The 22,582-nt window shown below is 48.3% G+C and overlaps 1 protein-coding gene across 1 annotated transcript in view; it reads left to right on the top strand.

The window, feature by feature from the left end:
* The window catches only part of GPR143 (G protein-coupled receptor 143), a 35,799-nt gene extending 14,380 nt beyond the window's left edge, over window positions 1-21,419 (top strand). The window contains exons 5-9 of the mRNA XM_055428561.2: window positions 967-1,076; window positions 3,422-3,530; window positions 5,225-5,342; window positions 6,678-6,921; window positions 21,310-21,419. Coding sequence (XP_055284536.2) covers window positions 967-1,076; window positions 3,422-3,530; window positions 5,225-5,342; window positions 6,678-6,921; window positions 21,310-21,404 — 676 coding nt within the window. The 3' untranslated portion in view covers window positions 21,405-21,419. The remainder of the gene's footprint in view (window positions 1-966; window positions 1,077-3,421; window positions 3,531-5,224; window positions 5,343-6,677; window positions 6,922-21,309) is intronic.
* Window positions 21,420-22,582: the final 1,163 nt, after the last annotated feature.

Genomic DNA, 22,582 nt, shown 5'->3' with positions numbered 1-22,582 from the left:
TCTCCTTTGCGTTCCCTCTCCCCCTTTGCCACTTTCGCTGCATTATGCGTGTGTTCAGTGACACTCCCGGCCTTGGTAACACAGCTGTGTGTAGCACGCCACCATGTCCGGTTGCTGACGGATGAGTCTCCCAACCCATCAGTGGACATTCCAGTCTTTCCTTCTGAAAAGGACCACCGAAATGATTATGGGTCACCTTGAGAACAAGTGTCCCGAAAAATAGGAAGCTCGGGTGTTTTCAGTTGTTCGAGGGCAGAGCTTGGATCTTATTGGTGATGTCAGCCAGGCCTGCTGCTGCTGCTGCTGCTAAGTGGCTTCAGTCGTGTCCGACTCTGTGCGATCCCATAGACGGCAGCCCACCAGGCTCCCCCATCCCTGGGATTCTCCAGGCAAGAACACTGGAGTGGGTTGCCATTTCCTTCTCCAATGCATGAAAGTGAAAAGTGAAAGTGAAGTCGCTCAGTCCTGTCTGACTCTTCGCGACCCCATGGACTGCAGCCCACCAGGCTCCTCCATCCATGGGATTTTCCAGGCGAGAGTACTGGAGTGGGGTGCCATAAGTGCTGAGGACCTTACTAGTCTATTGAGTACCTTTGTCTTGCCTGAACGGTGTGTGTTTTCGTTGAAGGGGTCCCACGGGGGGTTGTGGTGGGGGTGGGGGTCCAGCATCCCAGAGTCTTTTCCTGTCTTTGCTTCTTTTCCGGCGGGGAACTTGAGAAGCGGCCCGCTTTCTGGGACAAGACAGAACTGTGATTGATCCTCCTTCCCCTTCTGTGACTTACTTGCTTCTCCACAGACATGATGAGATGTGAGTCAGCTTTCCTTCCGGCTGCCAGAAGTGATCTGTGCATTTCCCTTTGCGCTCTGGGTCCTCTGGTCTCTACTTTCAGATAAGGCAGTGGGGTTATTTCAGGCAAAGCCTCACCGTTGGAGAATGCCTGGGTTTTTCTCCCCCCTGCCCCCCAGGTGCGAGAGGGGCCTGGAACATGCCATCCCCCACTACATCACCACGTACTTGCCGTTGCTACTGGTCCTCATAGGCAACCCCATCCTATTCCGAAGGACGGTGACCGCAGGTAAAGGGCTGGGAAACTTCCCCGGGGAGGAGGCCACAGGGATGAGTCCCAGATCTTGGGCCCCAGTCATTATGTAGAGCCCCTGACCTCATCTGTCACCCTGCAGAGACGAGCGGAATGAAGCTGGGGAGAGTGAGTGGGATTACATCAGTGACAGGGAGCGAGCTAGGTGAAGTCTTTGCCATCCGTTAGCGCAAAGCCCGGGGACCCGTGGACTTTTTCCCTTCCACCTGGAGTCATCCTGGGTCTGTCCTTGGCGTGCCCCCACAGACCCAGTGTCCTTGAAAACCGGCAGAGGGGGAGACGGGAATAGGGCGAGGGGCGGAGATGGACAGGGCTGTCCCCGGTTGGAGGGCTGGCTCCCCCCATGTTGTCTGGGCCCGTGTCTTCTCCCAGCTAGGCAGGAAGCAGGAAGGGGCCCACAGGACGTGAGTCAGAGGCACCAGAAAGATCTGGGCAAGAAGATGAGTCAGCAGACCCCGAGGAGGGGGCCTGCATTCCAGCCCCGTAGCTACCCCATCCTCGAGCAGATGAGCCCCGCGGCAAATCTCCAGCCCCCTGGTGCCCTGTGGGTCCCTCGTGGGCAGAGTCGGAATAAAGAAACACACTTCCGCAGAAAGGTCACCGGAGGATTGACTGTGGATTGCAGAACTTTAAGCTACTGCTCTGCTACTTAGGGAGACAACATCACCAAGGCTCTTTGGGTCTCTCTCTTCGTATCTGTGTTGAAAACCAGTGTGTGTACTCCTATAACTAAGACGCCATTGGAAATCAACTCTACTGCAATAAACATTTAAAAAGACACAACCCCCATACTGTATTAGAAAGAAAGTGAAGTCGCTCAGTGCTGTCCGACTCTTTGTGACCCCATGGGTTGTAGCCTACCAGGTTTCTCCATCCATGGAATTTTCCAGGCAAGAGTACCGGAGTGGGTTGCTATTTCCTTCTCCAGGAGATCTTGCCGACCCAGGGATTGAACCCGGGTCTCCCTCATTTTAGGCAGATGCTTTTGCCGTCTGAGCTGCATACAGCTTTTTTAAAAACATTGCATTAAAACACAGTGATTAAAAAACAGTGATTCAATTACATCAAATAAAGAAAAACGAAGTGTAGGAAAAAACACTGGAAAGAAATACACTGAGATACTAACAGTCATTGTCTCTGGGGGGACCATAGGTTATTAATTTTTTTTCTAAACTTTTTAAATATTTTTGAACTTATCTAAAGGAAGAATGCTAAATCTTTCAACATTTTAAAATAGCAAGTATGAGATTCCCCTGGACGTCCAGGGGTTAGGACTACGAGCTTTCACTGCAGGGGGGCTGGGTTTAATCCCTGGGTGGGGAACTAAGATCCCACGTGTAGAGAGTCTTGGCCAAAGAAAGAAAGAAGTCAAGGATAAATTACTATTATTTTAAATTTTTTGGCTGCACCTTTCAGCATGGGGCTTGATAGTTCCCTGACCAGAGATCAAACCTTCACCCCCTGTGTAGGACGCATGGAATCTTATAACCACTGAACCACCAGAGAAGTCCCCTAGTGAATTGTTTTTATAATAAAAATAGTTTTTATATTTATATTTATAAAAGTAATTTTTATTATAAAAATAAAGTATAAACTGTTAAAAATACAGTTCCTGAATGAATAAAATCCAGATAAAATTGTGGGTGTAGTTAACAGCACTGTACCAGCGTTGTTTTCTTCATGCTGACCACCGTGTGGTTGTGAGTGTGGCTGTGGAAGACGTTAACATTGGGGGCAGCTGAGTGTAGCTATATGGGGAGTCTACTATCCCTGTATATCTTATATAAATCTAAATGATTTCAAAAGTTAAAGTTGCTCAGTCATGTCCAACTCTTTGTGACCTCATGGACTATAAAGTCCGTGGAATTCTCCAGGCCAGAATACTGGAGTGGGTAGCCCTTCCCTTCTCCAGGGGCATCTTCCCAACCCCAGCGATCGAACCCAGCTCTCCCGCATTGCAGGCAGATTCTTTACCAGCTGAGCCACCAGCGAAGCCCCAGAATCCTGGAGTGGGTAGCCTCTCCCTGCTCCAGGGGATCTTCCCGACCCAGGAATAGAACTGGGGTCTCGTGCATTGCAGGCAGATTCTTGACCAGCTGAGCTATCAGGGAAGCCACAAAGACTTCAAAGTAAACCTTTAAAAGCTATGTATTCCCCCGAGTGTCTGAGACACGCCCCTCCCACCCCCACCCCATGCAGTGGTGAGAGGCATGGCTGGTATCTTGCTTCCTGCTCTCCAGGGTGACTTGAGGGTTCCCATCCCCTGTGCTGCCCTTTGTAAATCATGAGCCTCACACACCATTCCCCTCTGGTCTCCACAGTGGCCTCCTTACTGAAGGGAAGACAAGGCATTTACACAGAGAACGAGAGACGCATGGGAGCCGTGATCAAGACGCGATTCTTCAAAATAATGCTGGTTTTCATCGTTTGGTAATGTGCTTCTTTTTCTTTAAACTGTCACTGGGAAGTGAAATGCAAACCACTTGTAAGATGCCTTCCCAAGTGTGACCTGAGTTCCGGAGGCAGAGTCTTGGCAGAGGGAACCCTTTGAGACTTGTACAAGTGGCCCTGGAGGCAATGCTGTCCAGACAGGAAGGCCGGTCTACAACCGTGACCTTCTGGAAAGATATTCATGTCCGCTCAAATTATAGAGAATCCCTAAGAACAGAAAATCCTCACTTTAACGTGGACACATCCCAACCACTTGCCTCCGGAGTATTGTCCCACCGCTGGGGGTTAACGTTCAAATCAAATGCTTCATCATGCCTTCTAAATCCATCTTTTATTTCTGCATCCATCTTTGTTTTATTTTTTAATTAATTAATTTTTTTTTTTTTTTTTTTGCTGCAATGTGAGGCATGTGGGATCTTACTTCCCCGGCCAGGGATTGAACCCTCATCCTTTGCACTGGAAGTACTGAGTCCTGACCACTGGACAGCCAGGGAAGTCCTGCATTTGTCTTGACAGCAGGATTCCTGTATCTGATGAGACACAGGGGCGATGGCCCATGTGTGGTGACTCACAGCTCAGGGCAACAAGGGCAGAAACCAGGACTCCCTGGGTGGTCCAGTGGTTAGGACTCTAAGCTCCCACTGCAGGGGCAAGAGTTCCATCCCTGGTTCGGGAAACTAAGATCCTGAAAGCTGTGTGCCATGGCCAAAAAAAACAACTAAAAAAACAAAAAAAAAACAAGAAGGGTAGAGAGCAATCTTCATCTCCTCAGTGGCCTGCCCCGTCCCCCATAGGCAGCCTGCCCCAGCATTTCAGGTGGGTGTGCTCTGTGCAAATAGACCTGTGACAAGGACCAAATCAGAAAGCCCTTTGCTGCAGCGACAGAGTGCTTTGCCAGACAGGGCACACGCTGGTGGTTAATAATTTTTCTGATGGGAGGAGGCTGCTTTGGACATTCTCCTGGGAGAGCCGTGAGTTACTCCATCTAAAAATACCCCGAGCCCACCCACCATTTCCAACTTCACCGACCTGCCGACACTAACGTCAGGAATTTCCGACGTAAAACATCAAGGTTCGTGTTGGTCTCCATCGAGACATCAGCTTGCTCATCAAAGGAGAAATGACTGCTGGGTTGTTTGACGCGTGCTAGAAGCTTCCACCCGATGTGGTATTGATTGTGACTGTCGGGAGGGTCTCTTGGTCTCTGCTTTTGGCTGAGGGGGATGCCATCTCTGACGTCTAACTCTTGGGGCGCTGGTTCCTCATGCAGCTACTTGGTCACCCCTCCTGGACTTCTAGGTCTTGGGAGACATGTTCCCTGGGGCTTCCCAGGTAGCTCAGTGGATAAAAAAAATCTGCCTGCAATGCCAGAGATATGGGTTCGATCCCTGAGTAGGGAAGATGCCCTGGAGGAGGAAATGGCAACCCATTCCAGTATTCTTACCTGGGAAATCCCATGGACAGATGGGTTATGGTCCATGGGGGTTGCAAAGAGACATGACAGAGTGACTCAGCACTCATGCATGCAGACATGTGCCCCTGACCTCTGGCACTGAAAACAAATGACACTGTGAAGCAATTATCCTCCCATTAAAAAGAAGCAAAAATTAAAAAACAAAAACCACATGCTATCGCATGTTCTCTTTACCTGTGGCCCGTTTTCTTTCTCACAGCTGGTTTTCAAATGTCATCAATGAAAGCCTTCTGATCTATCTTGAAATGCAACCTGATATCAACAGCAGCTCTTTGAAACAGCTCAGAAACGCAGCCAAGACCACGTGGTTCATGATGGTAGGTCAATCTTGATTTTAAATGTACTTCCTAAAGAAGAAGAAGAAGAAGAAAATATACCCAGACAGGATAAAAACCACTGAGAAGTATGATCTACGTGTTATTTAAATATGCAGTGAGTGGAAGAGGTTGCGGAGGGACCCCCATATCTGGCTGTGGTCCAAAAGCTAGCTTGTGCATTCAGCGTTGGCATCATTATTAAACGGATCTGACTCTGGTAAGTCAGTTTGGCAAGTGTCTCAAACCTTTCAGGCCAACTAAAAATATCTGGGAATTTATCTGGAAGAAACGTTTCAGACGGAAAAAGCCACAGAGTTGGAGGTATTCTTTGGAACACTATCCATAAATATAAAGCATTCTAGACAACCCACATTTTTTTTATAAAAGGGAATGGTTAAGTAAATCACTGTCTTTGATCTTGATGGAATGGTATGCAGATGTTGAAAATGACAATGTAAAGAATGACAATTATGAAATCTCGTAATAAGTGAAAAATGCAGGCTGCAGAGATTATACTCATTTCGACTACCTGATCACACACGTAGGCAACAATATTGCCTAGAAACACAACACCATAACAAGGTGGAAAGCTCACGGATACATTGTCGTCGATGTCTCCAGCATAACGTGTCTCCACTACAAAAACTCCATACAGGAGCTGTTAGTGGAGAGGAGCCTGGGTTTCCCTGGTGGCTCAGCGGTAAAGAATCCGCCTGCCAATGAAGGAGACCCCAGTTCGGTCCCTGGGTGGGGAAGATGCCCTGGAGAAGGGCCTGGCAACCCACTCCAGTATTCTTGCCTGGAGAATCCCAAGGGCAGAGAAGCCTGGCGGGCTATGGTCCATGGACTTGCAAAGAGTTGGACACCACTTAGCAAATAAAGAAGTGGAGAGGCGCACCGTGTCCTCAATTAAATGCTTGTGCATTCAGCGTTGGCATCATTATTAAACGGATATGACTCTGGTAAGTCAGTTTGGCAAGTGTCTCAAACTTTTCAGGCAGACTAAGAATATCTGGGAATTTCTCTGGAAGAAATGTTGAGACTGAAAAAGCCACAGAGTTGGAGGTATCCCTTGGAACACTGTCCATAAAGTGTTCTAGACCACCCACATTGCTGGGGTGATGCCCGGGACCTTGCTCTCCAGCCCCCTGGTCTCCTGTGTCCCCCATACACCTCCGAAGGCCCAGCACCTCCAAGCCAGGCTCTCTCATGCCCCAAACCAGCCAACGGGGTGCACCCCAGTTGAGGCCAGCCCTGTGGACTGAAGTGACCCCTGTGACCCCGATGCCAGTCAGTGCCCTGACTCTTATGCCGTCTCTTTCTCCTCCCTTCCAGGGGATCCTGAATCCAGCCCAAGGTTTCCTCTTGTCCCTGGCCTTCTACGGCTGGACGGGCTGCTGCCTGACACTTCCAGGTCCCAGCAAGGAGATCCAGTGGGACTCGATGACCACCTCGGCCGCCGAGGGGGCTCCCCCATCCCCCGGGGGCCCCCATGAGCCTGGCAAAGGCCCCACTCCCAAGAAGGAGCTGCCGGGCGGCATGCACACTTCTGACGAGGCATTGAGCCTGCTGTCTGAAGGTAAGAGCCTGTGGGTAGAGGCAGCCCTAGGTTGGGGGCCCCAGGAGCTCCTTTGTAAACGACCAGGAGGCTCTCTGCCCTGATTTCTGGAACCAGCTTCAGAACATGAGTGGAAAGGGACCACCTTAATCTTGCAGCTCGTCACATACCTCTCCTTGTTATGTGAGCGTGATGCCTTTCCTCTGCCTGCGAGCCCCGTGGCTTCAGTCCTGTCTAACTCTCTGCGGCCCCAGGGACTGTCGCCCCCACCAGGCTCCTCTGTCCATGGGGATTCTCCAGGCGAGAATACTGGAGTGTGTTGCCATGCTCTCCTCCAGGGGATCTTCCCCACCCAGGGACTGAGCACTGTCAGCTCAGCTCAGTCGCTCAGTCGTGTCCGACTCTCCGCGACCCCATGAATCACAGCACGCCAGGCCTCCCTATCCATCACCAACTCCCGGAGTACACTCAAACTCATGTCCACAGAGTCGGTGATGCCATCCAGCCATCTCATTCTCCTTCGTCCCCTTCTCCTCCCGCCCCCAACCTTTCGCAGCATCAGAGTCTTTTCCAGTGAGTCAACTCGTCGCATGAGGTGGCCAAAGTATTGCAGTTTCAGCTTTAGCATCAGTCCCTCCAATGAACATCCAGGATTGATCTCCTTTAGAATGGACTGGTTGGATCTCCTTGCAGTATAAGGGACTCTCAAGAGTCTTCTCCAACACCACAGTTCAAAAGCATCGATTCTTCGGCGATCAGCTTTCTTCACAGTCCAACTCTCACATCCATACATGACCACGGGAAAAACCGTAGCCTTGACTAGACGGACCTTGGTTGGCAAAGTAATGTCTCTGCTTTTTAATATATCAAGGTTGGTCATAACTTTCCTTCCAAGGAGCAAGCGTCTTTTAATTTCATGGCTGCAATCAGCATCTGCAGTGATTTTGGAGCCCAAAAAAATAAAGTCTGACACTGTTTCCACTGTTTTTCCATCTATTTCCCATGAAGTGACGGGACCAGATGCCATGATCTTTGTTTTCTGAATGTTGAGCTTCAAGCCAACCTTTTCACTCTCCTCTTTCACTTTCATCAAGAGGCTTTTGAGTTCCTCTTCACTTTCTGCCATAAGGGTAGTGTCATCTGCATATCTGAGGTTATTGATATTTCTCCCGGCAATCTTGATTCCAGCTTGTGCTTCTTCCAGCCCCGCGTTCCTCATGATGTACTCTGCATATAAGTTAAATAAGCAAGGTGACAATATACAACCTTGACGTACACCTTTTCCTATTTGGAACCAGTCTGTTGTTCCATGTCCAGTTCTAACTGTTGCTTCCTGACCTGCATACAGGTTTCTCAAGAGGCAGGTCAGGTGGTCTGGGATTCCCATCTCTTTCAGAATGTTCCACAGTTTATTGTGATCGACACAGTCAAAGGCTTTGGCATAGTCATGAAGCAGAAATAGATGTTTTTCTGAAACTCTCTTGCTTTCTCCATGATCCAGCGGATGTTGGCAATTTGATCTCTGGTGCCTCTGCCTTTTCTAAAACCTGCTTGAACATCTGGGAGTTCACGGTTTACATACTGCTGAAGCCTGGCTTGGAGAATTTTGAGCATGACTTTACTAGCATGTGAGATGAGTGCAATTGTGCGGTAGTTTGAGCATTCTTTGGCATTGCCTTTCTTTGGGATTGGAATGAAGACTGACCTCTTCCAGTCCTGTGGCCAGCGCTGAGTTTTCCAAATCTGCTGGCATATTGAGTGCAGCACTTTCACAGCATCATCTTTCAAGACTTGAAACAGCTCAACTGGAATTCCATCACCTCCACTAGCTTTGTTAGTAGTGATGCTTTCTAAGGCCCACTTGACTTCACATTCCAAGATGTCTGGCTCTAGGTCAGTGATCACGTTATTGTGACTATCTTGGTCATGAAGATCTTTTTTGTACAGTTCTTCTGTGTATTCCTGCCACCTCTTCTTAATATCTTCTGCTTCTGTTAGGTCCATACCATTTCTGTCCTTTATCGAGCCCATCTTTGCATGAAATGTTCCCTTGGAATCTCTAATTTTCTTGAAGAGGTCTCTTGTTTTTCCTATTCTGTTGTTTTCCTCTATTTCTTTGCATTGATCACTGAGGAAGTCTTTCTTATCTCTCCTTGCTCTTCTTTGGAACTCTGCATTCAGATGCTTATATCTTTCCTTTTCTCCTTTGCTTTTCGCCTCTCTTCTTTTCACAGCTATTTGTAAGGCCTCCTCAGACAGCCATTTCGCTCTTCTGCATTTCTTTTCCATGGGGATGGTCTTGTCCCTGTCTCCTGTACAATGTCACGAACCTCCGTCCAGAGTTCATCAGGCACTCTATCAATCAGATCTAGTCCCTTAAATCTATTTCTCACTTCCACTGTATAATCATAAGGGATTTGATTGAGGTCATATCTGAACGGTCTAGTGGTTTCCCCTACTTTCTTCAATTTAAGTCTGAATTTGGCAATAAGGAGTTCATGATCTGAGCCACAGTCAGCTCCTGGTCTTGTTTTCGCTAACTGTATACAGCTTCTCCATCTTTGGTTGCAAAGAATATAATCAATCTGATTTCGGTGTTGACCATCTGGTGATGTCCATGTGTAGAGTCTTCTCTTGTGTTGTTGGAAGAGGGTGTTTGCTATGACCAGTGCATTCTCTTGATAAATCTCTATTGCCCTGCTTCATTCCGTGCTCCAAGGCCAAATTTGCCAGTTACTCCAGGTGTTTCTTGACTTCCTACTTTTGCATTCCAGTCCCCTATAATGAAAAGGACATCTTTTTTGGGTGTTAGTTCTAAAAGGTCTTGTAGGTCTTCATAGAACCGATTAACTTCGGCTTCTTCAGCATTACTGGTTGGGGCATAGGCCTGGATTACTGTAATATTGAATGGTTTGCCTTGGAAACGAACAGAAATCATTCTGTCATTTTTAAGATTGCATCCAAGTACTGCATTTCGGACTCTTTTGTTGACCATGATGGCTACTCCTGTTAATGATCACTAGCTCTGCCTTGGGATGCATGACATTCTGAGTCTTGAGATAAACGGTTACTTTTCATCTAATTTGGGGTTATGTCCATTAACCCAACTGATTTGGAGGATGAAAATATCAGTTTAAGGCCGAAATAATGTTTCTTGAAAGCTTGAAAGTGAAAGTGAATTCGCTCAGTTGTGTCTGACTCTTTGTGACCCCATGAACTGTAGCCTACCTGGCTCCTCCATCCATGGGATTTTCCAGGCAAGAATACTGGAGTGGGTTGCCATTTCCTTCTCTAGGGGATCTTCCCAACCCAGGGATCAAAGCTGGGTCTCCCACATTGTAGGCAGACACTTTACTGTCTGAGCCACCAGGGAGGGGGTTCTTTACAGCTTATCAGTTACTAAACCTACTACATATATTTAATATTTATATATTCATGTACATCTATTTTGGGCTTAGCTGGTAAAGACTCTGCCTGCAATGTGGGAGACCTGGCTTCAATGCCTGGGTTGGGAAGATCCCCTGAAGAAGAGAATGGCTACCCACTTCAGTATTCTGGCCTGGAGAATTCCATAGGGTCACAAAGAGTCAAACATGACTGTGTGATTTTCACTTGATAGTGAAGTCTTAAGCGTAAGCATATAGTATATCTATTTATATATATTGATTATAAAACATTCATTACATTTACATTTTCGTAAACTTACTATAACCCTAAATTGATTGTTTCTATATTCTGAATTCACGGTTACAAAAAGCTCATTAATACTCTAATCAAGATGGGTAATGAGAGAGACAGTAATGACCGGAATATGACCTGTATTCGTAATTAAATCTCAGTGACTGTCATGGCTATGACAACCAATTCATTACCCTCCCGCATCTATGCAGATTGTATCCCCTTGAAAATCCTTCTGGAGTGGACGTTTTGCTGTTAGCATTGAGTAGCAAGACTGAAAATCCTTTACAAGAAGAAAGCACATGTTTGCAGCACCTCCTCTGGGGGCCAGGGGGCTTGACTCCCGCAAAGGCTGCTTGGGGACGAGGCCACCCCACCCCTTCCTTCTGTCCCCACCAGGGCCTTGAAGTTCTCTCTCTTGACACTTCACTGCACTGGGGCCGGCTGAAAGCACTTTTAACCAGAATGCATCACCCTGCATCCCATGGACCATCTTGCCTTCACACCTCATGGATGACCACTACACCTGGGAAGGACCAAAAGTTGTTTAATAATTATGCTAAATTACACGTTTGATGGCAAATCAGTCCTAAAAGGCTTCAGTTCAGTTCAGTTCAGTCGCTCAGTCGCGTCCGACTCTCTGCGACCCCATGAATCACAGCACGCCAGGCCTCCCTGTCCATCACCAACTCCCAGAGCTTGCTCAAACTCATCAAGTCAGTGATGCCATCCAACCGTCTTATTCTCTGTCGTCCCCTTCTCCTCCTGCCTTCAGTCTTTCCCAGCATCAGGGTCTTTTCCAATGAGTTAGCTTTTCACATCAGGTGGCCAAAGTATTGGAGTGTCAGCTTCAGCATCAGTCCTTCCAATGAACATTCAGGACTGATTTCCTTTAGGATGGACCAGTTTGATCTCCTTGTGGTCTAAGGGACTCTCAAGAGTCTTCTCCAATCCCATAGCTCAAAAGCATCAATTCTTTGCCACTCAGCTTTCTTTATGGTCTAACTCTCCCATCCATACATGACTACTGGAAAAATCATAGCTTTGACTACATGGACATTCATCAGTAAAGTCTCTGCTTTTGAATATGCTGTCTAGGTTGGGCATAGCTTTTCTTCCAAGGAGCAGGCGTCTTTTAATTTCACGGCTTCAGTCACCATCGGCAGTGATTTTGGAGCCCAAGAGAATAAAGTCTCTCACTGTTTCCATTGTTTCCCCACCTATTTGCAGTGAGGTGATGCGACCAGATGCCATGATCTTCGTTTATTGAATGTTGAGTTTTAAGCCAGCTTTTTTATTCTCCTCTTTCCCTTTCTTCAAGAGACTCTTGAGTTCTTCGCTTTCTGCCATGAGGGTGGTGTCATCTGCATATCTGAGGTTATTGATATTTCTCCCGGCAAGCTTGATTCCAGCTTGTGCGTTATTCAGTCCAGCGTTTTGCATGATATATGTATTTTGCATGAAGTTAAACAAACAAGGTGACAATATATAGCCCTGATGTACGCCTTTCCCAATTTGGAACCAGTCCATTGTTCCATGCCTGGTTCTAACTGTTGCTTCTTGATCTGCACACAGATTTCTCAGGAGGCAGGTCAGGTGGTCTGATATTGCCGTCTCTTTAAGAATTTTCCAGAGTTTGTTGTGATCTACACAATCAACGGCTTTGGCATAATCAATAAAGCAGAAATAGATGTTTCTTTGGAATTCTCTTGCTTTTTTGATGATCCGGCGGATGTTGGCAATTTGATCTGTGGTTCCTCTGCCCTTTCTAAACCCACCTTGAATATCTGGAAGTTCTGGGTTCACATACCATTGAAGCCTAGCTTGGAGAATTTTGAACATTACTTTAAAGCTCTAAGAGTAACTAATTGTAAGATTTAAAGAACGTGAGGCTTAAAGATTTAAGGAATTCTTAGTGACATACAAGTTAGTGTACTATGTTAGATATATGTCAAAAGAGCTGGGGAAAAAAAAGGGTTGAGATTTTCTTAACACCTTTTTTTAACTGAGATTTTATAATGAGTAAGCACTTTCTTTAAATTGTAGCAACATCTGTCAAGCTTATTAGAGGCAAGGTGACTTATGAACTAAGTATAAGGAATGCAAGGGCTGTGACAGTAACCTCCAGGAAGGGCTCATGGCATCTGGGCACAGGACTCTTCATCCCGGCCTCCTCCACATGGGCTGAGGACTAGCCCTTCTTGCAAATCTCATTCAGTATTTCTTGACCTCTAATAGGGTCACCAACTCGATGGACATGAGTTTGAGTGAACTCCGGGAGTTAGTGATGGACAGGGAGGTCTGGCGTGCTGTGATTCATGGGGTCGCAAAGAGTCGGACACGACTGAGCGACTGAACTGAACTGAACTGAATAGGGTAATAATGACAGGGATTCTCATAAGATTACATAGACTGTGCGTTATGTGCTTCCATGGTGCTGGGACAAAGCGGGCATTCAATAAACGCTAAATCTAGTAAGAATGCCTAATAATACTGTGATGTGCTGAATTGATTCCGTCGTGTCTGACTCTGTGCGACCCTATGGAGTGTAGCCCTCCAGGCTCCTCCGTCCATGGGATTCTCCAGGCGAGAATACTGGAGTGGGTTGCCGTGCCCTCCTCCAGGGGATCTTCCCGACCTAAGAATCGAATCCACATCTCTTATGTATACCTGCATTGGCGGGGCAGCTTCTTTACCACTAGGGCCAACTGGGAAGCCCAATGACATATTCATACATTGAGTGGGAAGATGAATCACATGTTGGGGAGGAACAGAATTAAGTGGCCCTGAAGGGGATTTCCCTGGTGGGCCAGGAGTTAAGACTCAGCGCTGCCCCTGCAGAGGGCAAGGGTTCAATGCTTGATCTGGAACTAAGCTTCCACGTGCCACGTGGTGTGGCCAAAAAAATAAAAAAGTTTTGAAAATGTCCAATCTTCATTTAAAATATCAAGGCAGAGCAATATGTGGGTTCAGTTTAGTCGCTCAGTCGTGTCCGACTCTTTGCGACCCGTGGACTGCAGCACGCCAGGCCTCCCCTGTCCATCACCAACTCCCGGAGTTCACCCAAACTCATGTCCATTGAGTCGGTGATGCCATCCAACCACCTCATCCGCTGTCATCCCCTTCTACTCCCGCCTTCAATCTTTCCCAGCATCAGGGTCTTTTCTAAGGAGTCAGTTCTTCACATCAGGTGGCCAAAGGATTGGAATTTCAGCTTCAGCATCAGTCCTTCCAATGAATATTCAGGACTGATCTCCTTTAGGATGGACTGGTTGGATCTCCTTGCAGTCCAAGGGACTCTCAAGGGTCTTGTCTAACACCACAGTTAAAGATGTGGGTAGAAGTCAGCAAAGAGAATGCCTCCCACATGTGAGACCCCCGTGTCTATACCACAGGCTGCACACTGAGGCCAGAACCCTCAGGAACAGGGGGCCTTTTCGGATAAAGTGGTAATCTCGGAAATGAGATGAGGATGCCTTTATCTCGGGCGTGTTTCCTTTTTCCTTTCCAGCCACTTTGCTTTCATAAGACAGGAAATGCTGTTACGTGTCAGAGAAAAGCCCAGAGATACAAACTCGAAGCGGTAAGCACCGTTAGGCCTCTCCCCGTCTGCACTGTTGGAAGGAACCTTGACCCGTTTATCACATCCTTAAGCCTCTATCTGCTACTTTCAGATTCACTTCCAGGCCGACAGGCTTCCACCGAGCCTCCGTCATTAAGCGTCTAACGTGGTGTCTGGCACTTACCACTTAACAGAAAAGTCAACTGAATTTGAACAGATATTCCTTGAGCACTTGCAAGCTGGTCAACACCATTTTAGCTAAGGCAGGGGCTGGGGTGTGAGCGTCTCTGAGAAGTATCACGAGGGGAACTTATAACTAAAGACTTACAAATAAAGGCTGAGCTTGCGGGTAGTTTGGCGCTGGGAAGCTGGAGAGGCAGCTGGGGAAGAGATCCATCAAGGGGTGTTTACACATTCTGCGTTTTTATCTTGGAGCCAGCAAAAGGCCAGTTACGGTGTCTGAGCGGAGACAGAACGCTTACATTTGCTCGTAGGACTAACGTAGTGGCTGGAAAATTCCAGGGATGGAGGAGCCTGGTGGGCTACAGTCCACAGGGTCGCAAAGAGTCGGACACGACTGAGCGACTTCACTTTCACGACCGTGGCAGCGGTTCGCAGTGAGAGGATCTGTGTATAATTCCTGATGACAACCTGAGTTCAAAATACGAGGAGCATCTTTGTGAAGAATCAGGATTTCCCAGAAGCCCTCCCATCTTTCCAACAATCCCCTGCTTTTCCATTCGTCCTCCTCCTCCACGCAATCCCGTTTTCCCCGCAAAGCTCTATTTCCCTGTGATTCCCTACTTCTCTCTCCAACCCTGCGTCTCTTCCGCAAGTCTACACTTCTCCCACAATCTTCTTTCTTCCGCATAATCCTTGCCTTGCCCACGACTCTCCATTTTCCCACAGCTTTCTGTTTCATTCCAGAATTCCTCTTTGGAATAATTTTACTTTCCCACAGGTCTTTGCTGTCTGTGGTCAGACACATATTGCCATTTTATCTCCTAGGGGTTCTGTTCCCGGCCACATTTCAGTTCTTCTGCCATTTTCCTCTTCAATGATTTTCTGTCCTCATTTTGTTTATTCTTTTCCATAACTGCCTATTCATCCCACAAATATTCATTCTTACGCAAAAGTCTCCCAGGGCTCCCCCAACCCTCTTTTTCACAATGATCAGTCTCTCCCACAACACGCTTTCCCTGTAATGAAACAGAGCAAGACTGTATGGTCCATTCCATTCCATCGCGTTCCCCGCCATTCCATCGTGTTCCCTGCCCGCCTGCTGCCGGTGGAGAAGTTTAGTCAAAGAATCAGTTTTAATCAGAGAGGTGAGAAATGCTAAAACACAGGAAAACGGTCAAAGGCGACCAAATACTAATAATGTAGCCATTAAGTGTAGTGAGACTTCCACTGTCGCTCAAACGGTAAAGAATCTGCCTGCGAGGCAGGAGACCTGGGTTCGATCCCTGGGTCAGGAAGATCCCTTGGAGAAGGGCATGGCAACCCACTCCAGTATTCTTGCCTGGAGAATTCCATGGACAGAGGAGCCTGGTGGGCTACAGTCCATGGGGTCGCAAAGAGACACGACTGAGTGACTAACACACACACATACAAGGACCTTTAGTTCTTTCTGAAGGGGCTATAGATAATATTCTGAGCCACATCCTGTGAGCTTATAGATACCAAAACACACCAGGTGGAAACGTTAACTAGACGATGACCCGACTGTACCCAGGAGTTGAGCTGCCAACAATTCTGAGAACTGACCACAAAGACATGGAAGCAAGTGCAGCCAGGAACTAAACATTATGTGTACCTAAAACAACCATGGTGATGCTAGTCAGGTAACTGATGACCAATCTGAAGGTGACTATCAGAGGTGACTGTACTGTTTCTGCATGTACCCTCCCTCCTAACTTTGTCTATAAAAGCTCTCCCCCTCTGCCTGTCGGGCGGGTTGGCCTTTGGACAGACACCCGCCACCCTCCCCCCGCAGTTGCCAGCATCTGAAATAAAAGCAAATTTTTCCTTTCCACCAACTTGGCCCGCTTATTGGCTTTTTGAGCGGCGAGCAGCCAGACCCTTTCATGCATACCCGTTGGTAACCGTAATTTTCTGACAATTCTGAATCCCTCCCTCAAGTTCCTGTCCTTTCCCCCAGCACCCCTTCTCACGATTCTGTCTCTGCCATCTCTCTGTGTCCTCTGACACAGTTCCGTGGCTCCCAAAGTTCCTTTTTCTCTCCAGAATTCCACGCCTTCTCACGGCTCTTTCCCCCTCACCACCTCTCGTCGCCCTCCTGCAGTTTTCTCTTCTTCTGCAGCTCTGTTCATCTCACAACACCTTGTCTTTCCCTAACTCCCTATCTCCTGTTACATTTTCTCAGCATGCATGGGTCTTCTATGTTGCGCAATTCTTCCCTTGATCTTCAGAGTTCCCTGTTCCTTCCCACGCTTCCCCGTTACCCTCCACATGTTCCTATTCTGTCTCATCCGTCTTGTCTCTGATTCTTTCCTGTCGCCCACGTGCGGTCCACATAACTCCTGGTGCTTCCATGGATTGCCAGTGCCGGGGGAGTGTGGGAGTTTACATACCCCAGGGCCTCCAATCTGTCAGGCTGGCTAAACCTTGAAGGCAATTCCACAGCTTGAAGGGGATTCAGGGCTAGGTGTCACACGTTCTCTATAGCTTACGCTCCAGACCTCCTGGTTGGGGTTGCCGATTTAGGGCTTCGAGGTGTCAAGAAATCCAAGGACAATGGCCCAGGGCCTAAGAGACGACATGCCTCCCCGAATGGTAGGTCTACACGGAGCCCGGAAGCTCCCAAGACCCTGCCTGGACTTGCAAGGCTCACTGCCGGGAGTTGCTACGAAGGAGGCCTGGTTCTTGGGCACTGTGAGGTCACGAGCAGCTGCACTTCCTGCAAGGACATTTGGGTATTCACATGTCACCAATGCAGAATGAGTACACACCCGCCACGGCCTTGTTGGATTTGCTAAGACCAGACGAGAAACCCGTGGAAAGGCAGACAGGCTGGAAAGCACTCGGTGCAGACAGCAGACCAACTCAGCCCAGGCGGGGCTAGACTTGGGGGGGGTCAGGGGTCATCTGCAACGGTGCTGGCATCTGAGACCCATAGAGTGGTTGTGGCAAGAAGGGGTCTCCTTTGTGGAGCCTGAGGGGACAGCAAAGGACGCAAGAACTTAGGAAAAACAAAAAAACCACAGGATGTAGAGCATGCCCCAAAGTGTCAGGTCACGAGGGTGGGTGCTGAGCTGAGACCTCCATCACGAGCCACTCTCTGACCCTCCAGGCCACGATCTTTCTGCAAGAACTACAGAAACTGCACACAAGTTCCCACGAGCTCCGGATGTGAGGGTAAACAGTATGGGGTGACCCTGTGAGAAATCAAAGCCTTGTGAAGCGCCTCCAGCAGGAATGCGGTTTCAAAACCGGAAGTTGTCTTCCCAGCTGGTCTCCAGTTGAGTTGTTTCAAACCCTAAAAGATGATGCTGTGAAAGTGCTGCACTTAATATGCCAGCAAATCTGGAAAACTCAGCAGTGGTCAAAGGACTGGAAAAAGTCAGTCTTCATTCCAGTCCCAAAGAAAGGCAGTGCCAAAGAATGCTCAAACTACCGCACAATTGCACTCATCTCACACGCTAGTAAAGTCATGCTCAAAATTCTCCAAGCCAGGCTTCAGCAATATGTGAACCGTGAACTTCCAGATGTTCAAGCTGGTTTTAGAAAAGGCAGGAGAACCAGAGATCAAATTGCCAACATCTGCTGGATTATCAAAAAAGCAAGAGAGTTCCAGAAAAAAATCTACTTTTGCTTTATTGACTATGCCAAAGCCTTTGAGTGTGTGACTCATAACAAACTGTGGGAAAATTTTAAAGAGATGGGAATACCAGACCACCTGACTTGCCTCCTGAGAAACCTGTATGCAGGTAAAGAAGCAACAGTTAGAACTGGACACGAAACGACACTCTGGTTCCAAATTGGGAAAGGAGTACCTCAAGACTGTATATTGTCACCCTGCTTCTTTAACTTATATGCAGAGTACATCATGAGAAACGCTGGGCTGGATGAAGCACAAGTTAGAATCAAGATTGCCGGGAGAAATATCAATAACCTCAGGTATGCGGATGACACCACCCTTATGGCAGAAAGCGATATGAACTAAAGAGCCTGTTGATGAAAGTGAAAGTGGAGAGTGAAAAATTTAGCTTAAAATTCAACATTCAGAAAACTAAGATCATGGCATCCGGTTCCATCACTTCATGACAAATGGATTGGGAAACAATGGAAACAGTGAGAAACTTTATTTTCTGGGGCTCCAAAATCACTACAGATTGGGACTGCAGCCATGAAATTAAAAGATGCTTGCTCCTTGGAAGAAAAGCAATGACCAGCCTGGGCAGCACATTAAAAACCAGAGACATTACTTTACCAGCAAAGGTCCACCTCGTCAAAATTACGGTTTTTCCAGCGGTCATGTGTGATGTGAGAGTTGGACTATAAAGAAAGCTGAGTGCCGAAAAATGGATGCTTTTGAACTGTGGTGTTGGAGAAGACTTTTGAGAGTCCCTTGAACTGCAAGGAGATCAAACCAATCCATCCTAAAGGAAATCTGTCCTGGGTGTTCTTTGGAAGGACCGATGCTGAAGCTGAAACTCCAATACTTTGGCCACATGATGAGAACAACTGACTCCTTGGAAAAGACCTGATGCTGGGAAAGATTGAGGGCAAGAGGAGAAGGGGACGACAAAGGATGAGATGGTTGGATGGCATCACCGACTCAATGGACATGAGTTTGAGTAAACTCCAGGAGTTGGTGATGGACAGGGAAACCCGGCATGCTGCAGTCCATGGGGTCAGAGTCGGACATGACTGAGAGTCTGAACTGAACTGACTGCCTGGCCTCCAGGAGGAGCGGGTTCTCCGCTCCCGCCAAATGGCTGCTCCCACCATCTCGACGGGCAACCTGGACCCTCCTGAGATGTGGCTGCAGGGTCCAGGGCCGTTGATGTAAGCCCTTTCCCCACTCCCCAGTCTTCTAAATTCGTCTGCTCTCTGGGGGCTCGTCACTCTTGGTGTGACCTACTCCAACCTAGATTCCACCCAGACGTATCTTTATCCTGCCCTGGGAGGACCCTCCTAGCACCTCTCCCCATGCAGGCCACCGTGGGGTTTCGTGTGGTGGTCGTGGGGAAGCTACAAGCACAAACTTGCTTTTTCTTGGTCGTAATCACAGCCTCTTCCTGTATCTCAGGCTTCTCCAGGTATTTACATCCCTGAGGCTTTCTCTTCTTTTCCTTGAGTATTCTCTGAAACTCTGCACGTGTTAAATAGGGCTCATTTCTGCCTGTCTTGATACATTCGTGTCTTAATGCTCAGAGGGACCCGTGTGGACTCCCCCTGATGTCAAGGCCGCGACCCCACAGGATTTATGCATCCCACATTTGTGTATGGAGCACCTTCTATGTGTCAGGGGCAACTAAGAGTGACGAATGCATTGTCCACTGAGACTCTCCATGCTATCGGCAGAGACAGAATGAAAATCACAAAAGAACTGAAGGACGACCCTGGTGGTCCATGGGGAAGAATCCACTTGCCAGTGCCAGGGACATGGGTTCGACCCCTGGGCCGGGAAGTTTCCACATGCTGCAGGGCAACTAAGCCCAAGCACCACAAGTACTGAGCAGAAAGTACTATGAAGGACTCCAGCGGTTCCTTGGTGATCCCTGGTGTTGTGAAGGACTCTTGGTCTGCTGGTTATGAATTTGCTTTGCGATGCAAGGAACACCGGTCTGATCCCTGGTCCAAGAAGATCCCACATGCCACGGGGCAACAAAGCCTGTGTGCTACCAACGACTCGGCCTATGAGCCACAAACACTGAAACCCGTGCTCTGCAATAACAGAAGCCACCATAATGACAAGCCCGCTTACCGCAACTGGAGAAAACCCACATGTAGCAACAAAGGCCCAGCACAGCTACAAACAAATAATTTAAAACAATGCACTTAAAACACACGCGACTCAAGAAAAGAAAAGTGTTGGACGTCATCAAAATTAAAGAAGTGAAAAAAACAAAGGAAAAAGGAAGTGCTGTGAAGCACGGCATATCCGTAGAGGGCAGGAGACTGGTTTTAGCGAGGTGTCCATGCACCTCCTTGAGAATGAAGTGACATTTGAGTTGAGACCTGAGTGCAGTGTGGGAGTGAGCCACGAGAACTTCATAGGCAGAAAAGGGGGCGTGCAAAGGCCCTGTGGCGAGACTTGGGTGTAAAGAAGCCTGTGCCTGAAGTTTGTGAGCAAGCAGAGGGTTATGACGGGAACAGGCTGCAGCTGTCCGTAGGGTGTGTAGGTTGAGAGAATCTGGGATTTGGAGGTTTTCAGCAACGGCAGTCACCTGCCTCACGCACAGTTGAAAAGGCCACCCTTCCCTATGTCTTCCATGGCTCATTACACACACACACACACACACACACCCTAGAACCTGGCACAACAGCAGACAAACCTGGGTATTTCTGCCCTGAGAGAATAATCCTCACATCTGTTCCCACAGGGTCCAGAGGAAGGTTTGTCACTGGGATGGATTAAACGGGTCTCTAGGAGTACAGTTTTGGCAAGTGATGCCTGGCTTTGATTCCACTGATTGCTCCCCACACCCTTCCCCCTCCTCCAACCACATGGCATCATCTGTTGAAAAGGCCACTCTCAGTTTTAGCAAGAGAAGGCCTCCGGGCTCCTCCTGGAATTGTGCAAGTGGTGGCCAGGTGACCACGGAGCCCCACTGCCCAAGTGAACCCCTCCCCAGGACCACAGAGCACTGAGATATCAGGACCCCTGATTTACTGCAAGTCCCAGGGCCCAGAAGCTGTACGGCGTCAACAGGCCCGGTTTCCATTTGCTCTGCAGCGTCCACAGGGTTTGGCTGAGAGTGTCTGAAGGCAGGGTAGTGGGGTGAATACAGTCTTGACATCAAACAAGTTGCCCGAGATGATTCTGTAGGGTTCGCTCTATCCTTTGGGATGCTTTAATCCCACGTAGGTGGACGTATTGTGTATTTTTCTTTTCTTCTCGTTTTAATACGGCTGTGCAAGTTGTGAAAGGCATTCCCGGACATTGACACCGACCCACGACAGTCTTTCGTCCTCTCCAGGTTCCGACGGCAGCACCATCGAAATCCACATCGCCAGCGTGTCCCGCGGCGGAAAGGCGGTGGGCTCTCTTCCGAAAGTCCGAGGAGACCCGTAGAGAGGATGGGACGGGGGCATCCGGAAAACATCTGTGTGTGTTTTCCGACGCGAGGGCTCTCCTCCCTTAGGACGATGCTCTTGCCCGGCAGTCAGTGCACTGCGGGGCGTAGCATCCCCAGCAACTGACCCTTCTTGCCATCACAGTTAAGAGCATGTTCCCTGGCAGCCTCCATGTGATTCAGAGGCCCACCGTGAGCCTGTGCTTGGGAAGGAAAGGCAGATTCCCTTGGAGACCAGCAGCTTGTCCGGAGTCTCTGCGGACGTTCGTTTTTCTGATCTGGCTGTAATGTCAACGCCCGATCCAGGTCCTTGGAAGAATTAATAAATAATAATAAAAGAGAAGTAGTTGTGTCCGAGCTCCCAGCCTGACTTGGGGTCTGAAGAACACCTCTAAGCAAATGCTCCGGGTGATGTACCTGGGAGCAAGTTCCTCATCCACCACTAGGGGGCAGGGGAGGGCAGGCTTGGATCACCAGGTTAGCCTTTGCTCGGTTCCCGGCTGTGTTGAGCGGCGGTGCAGTTCAGTGGCTCAGTCGGGTCCGATTCTTTGCGACCCCATGGACTGCAGCAGGCCAGGCCTCCCTGTCCATCACCAGTTCCCAGAGCTTGCTCAAAGGCAGGTCCATAGAGCCGGTGATGCCATCCAACCATCTCACTCTCTGTCGTCCCCTTCTCCTCCTGCCCTCAATCTTTCCCAGCATCAGAGTCTTTTCCAGTGAGTCACCTCGTCGCATGAGGTGGCCAAAGTATTGGAGCTTCAGCATCAGTCCTTCCAATGAACACCCAGGATTGATCTCCTTTAGAATTGACTGGTTGGATCTCCTTGCAGTCCAAGGTACTCTCAATAGTCTTCTCCAGCACCACAGTTCAAAAGCATCAATTCTTCAGCACTCAGCTTTCTTTATAGTCCAACTCTCACATCCACACGTGACTATGGGAAAAACCATAGCTTTGATTATACAGGCTTAGGACCTGACTCTGCCCAGATCATTGTCTACACTTCCATCTTTCCATAATTTTACATGTATAATATAAAGCTGTCCTTTGGTATCCATGAGAGGTTTGTTCTGGGACCCCCCACAGGTACCAAAATCCACAGACGCCCTCCACATGTGCATGGTCTGCATTTGTGGGGCAGTGTGGACGACTGTTTACGGACTTTATGTATTATAAACA

This window comes from Moschus berezovskii, chromosome X (genome assembly GCF_049115385.1).
Source record: "Moschus berezovskii isolate FMDL1 chromosome X, NW_MosBer_1.0, whole genome shotgun sequence".
NCBI lineage: Eukaryota > Metazoa > Chordata > Mammalia > Artiodactyla > Moschidae > Moschus > Moschus berezovskii.
Note: the sequence above shows the minus strand (reverse complement) of the source record. Positions and strands in the feature narration are given on the sequence as shown.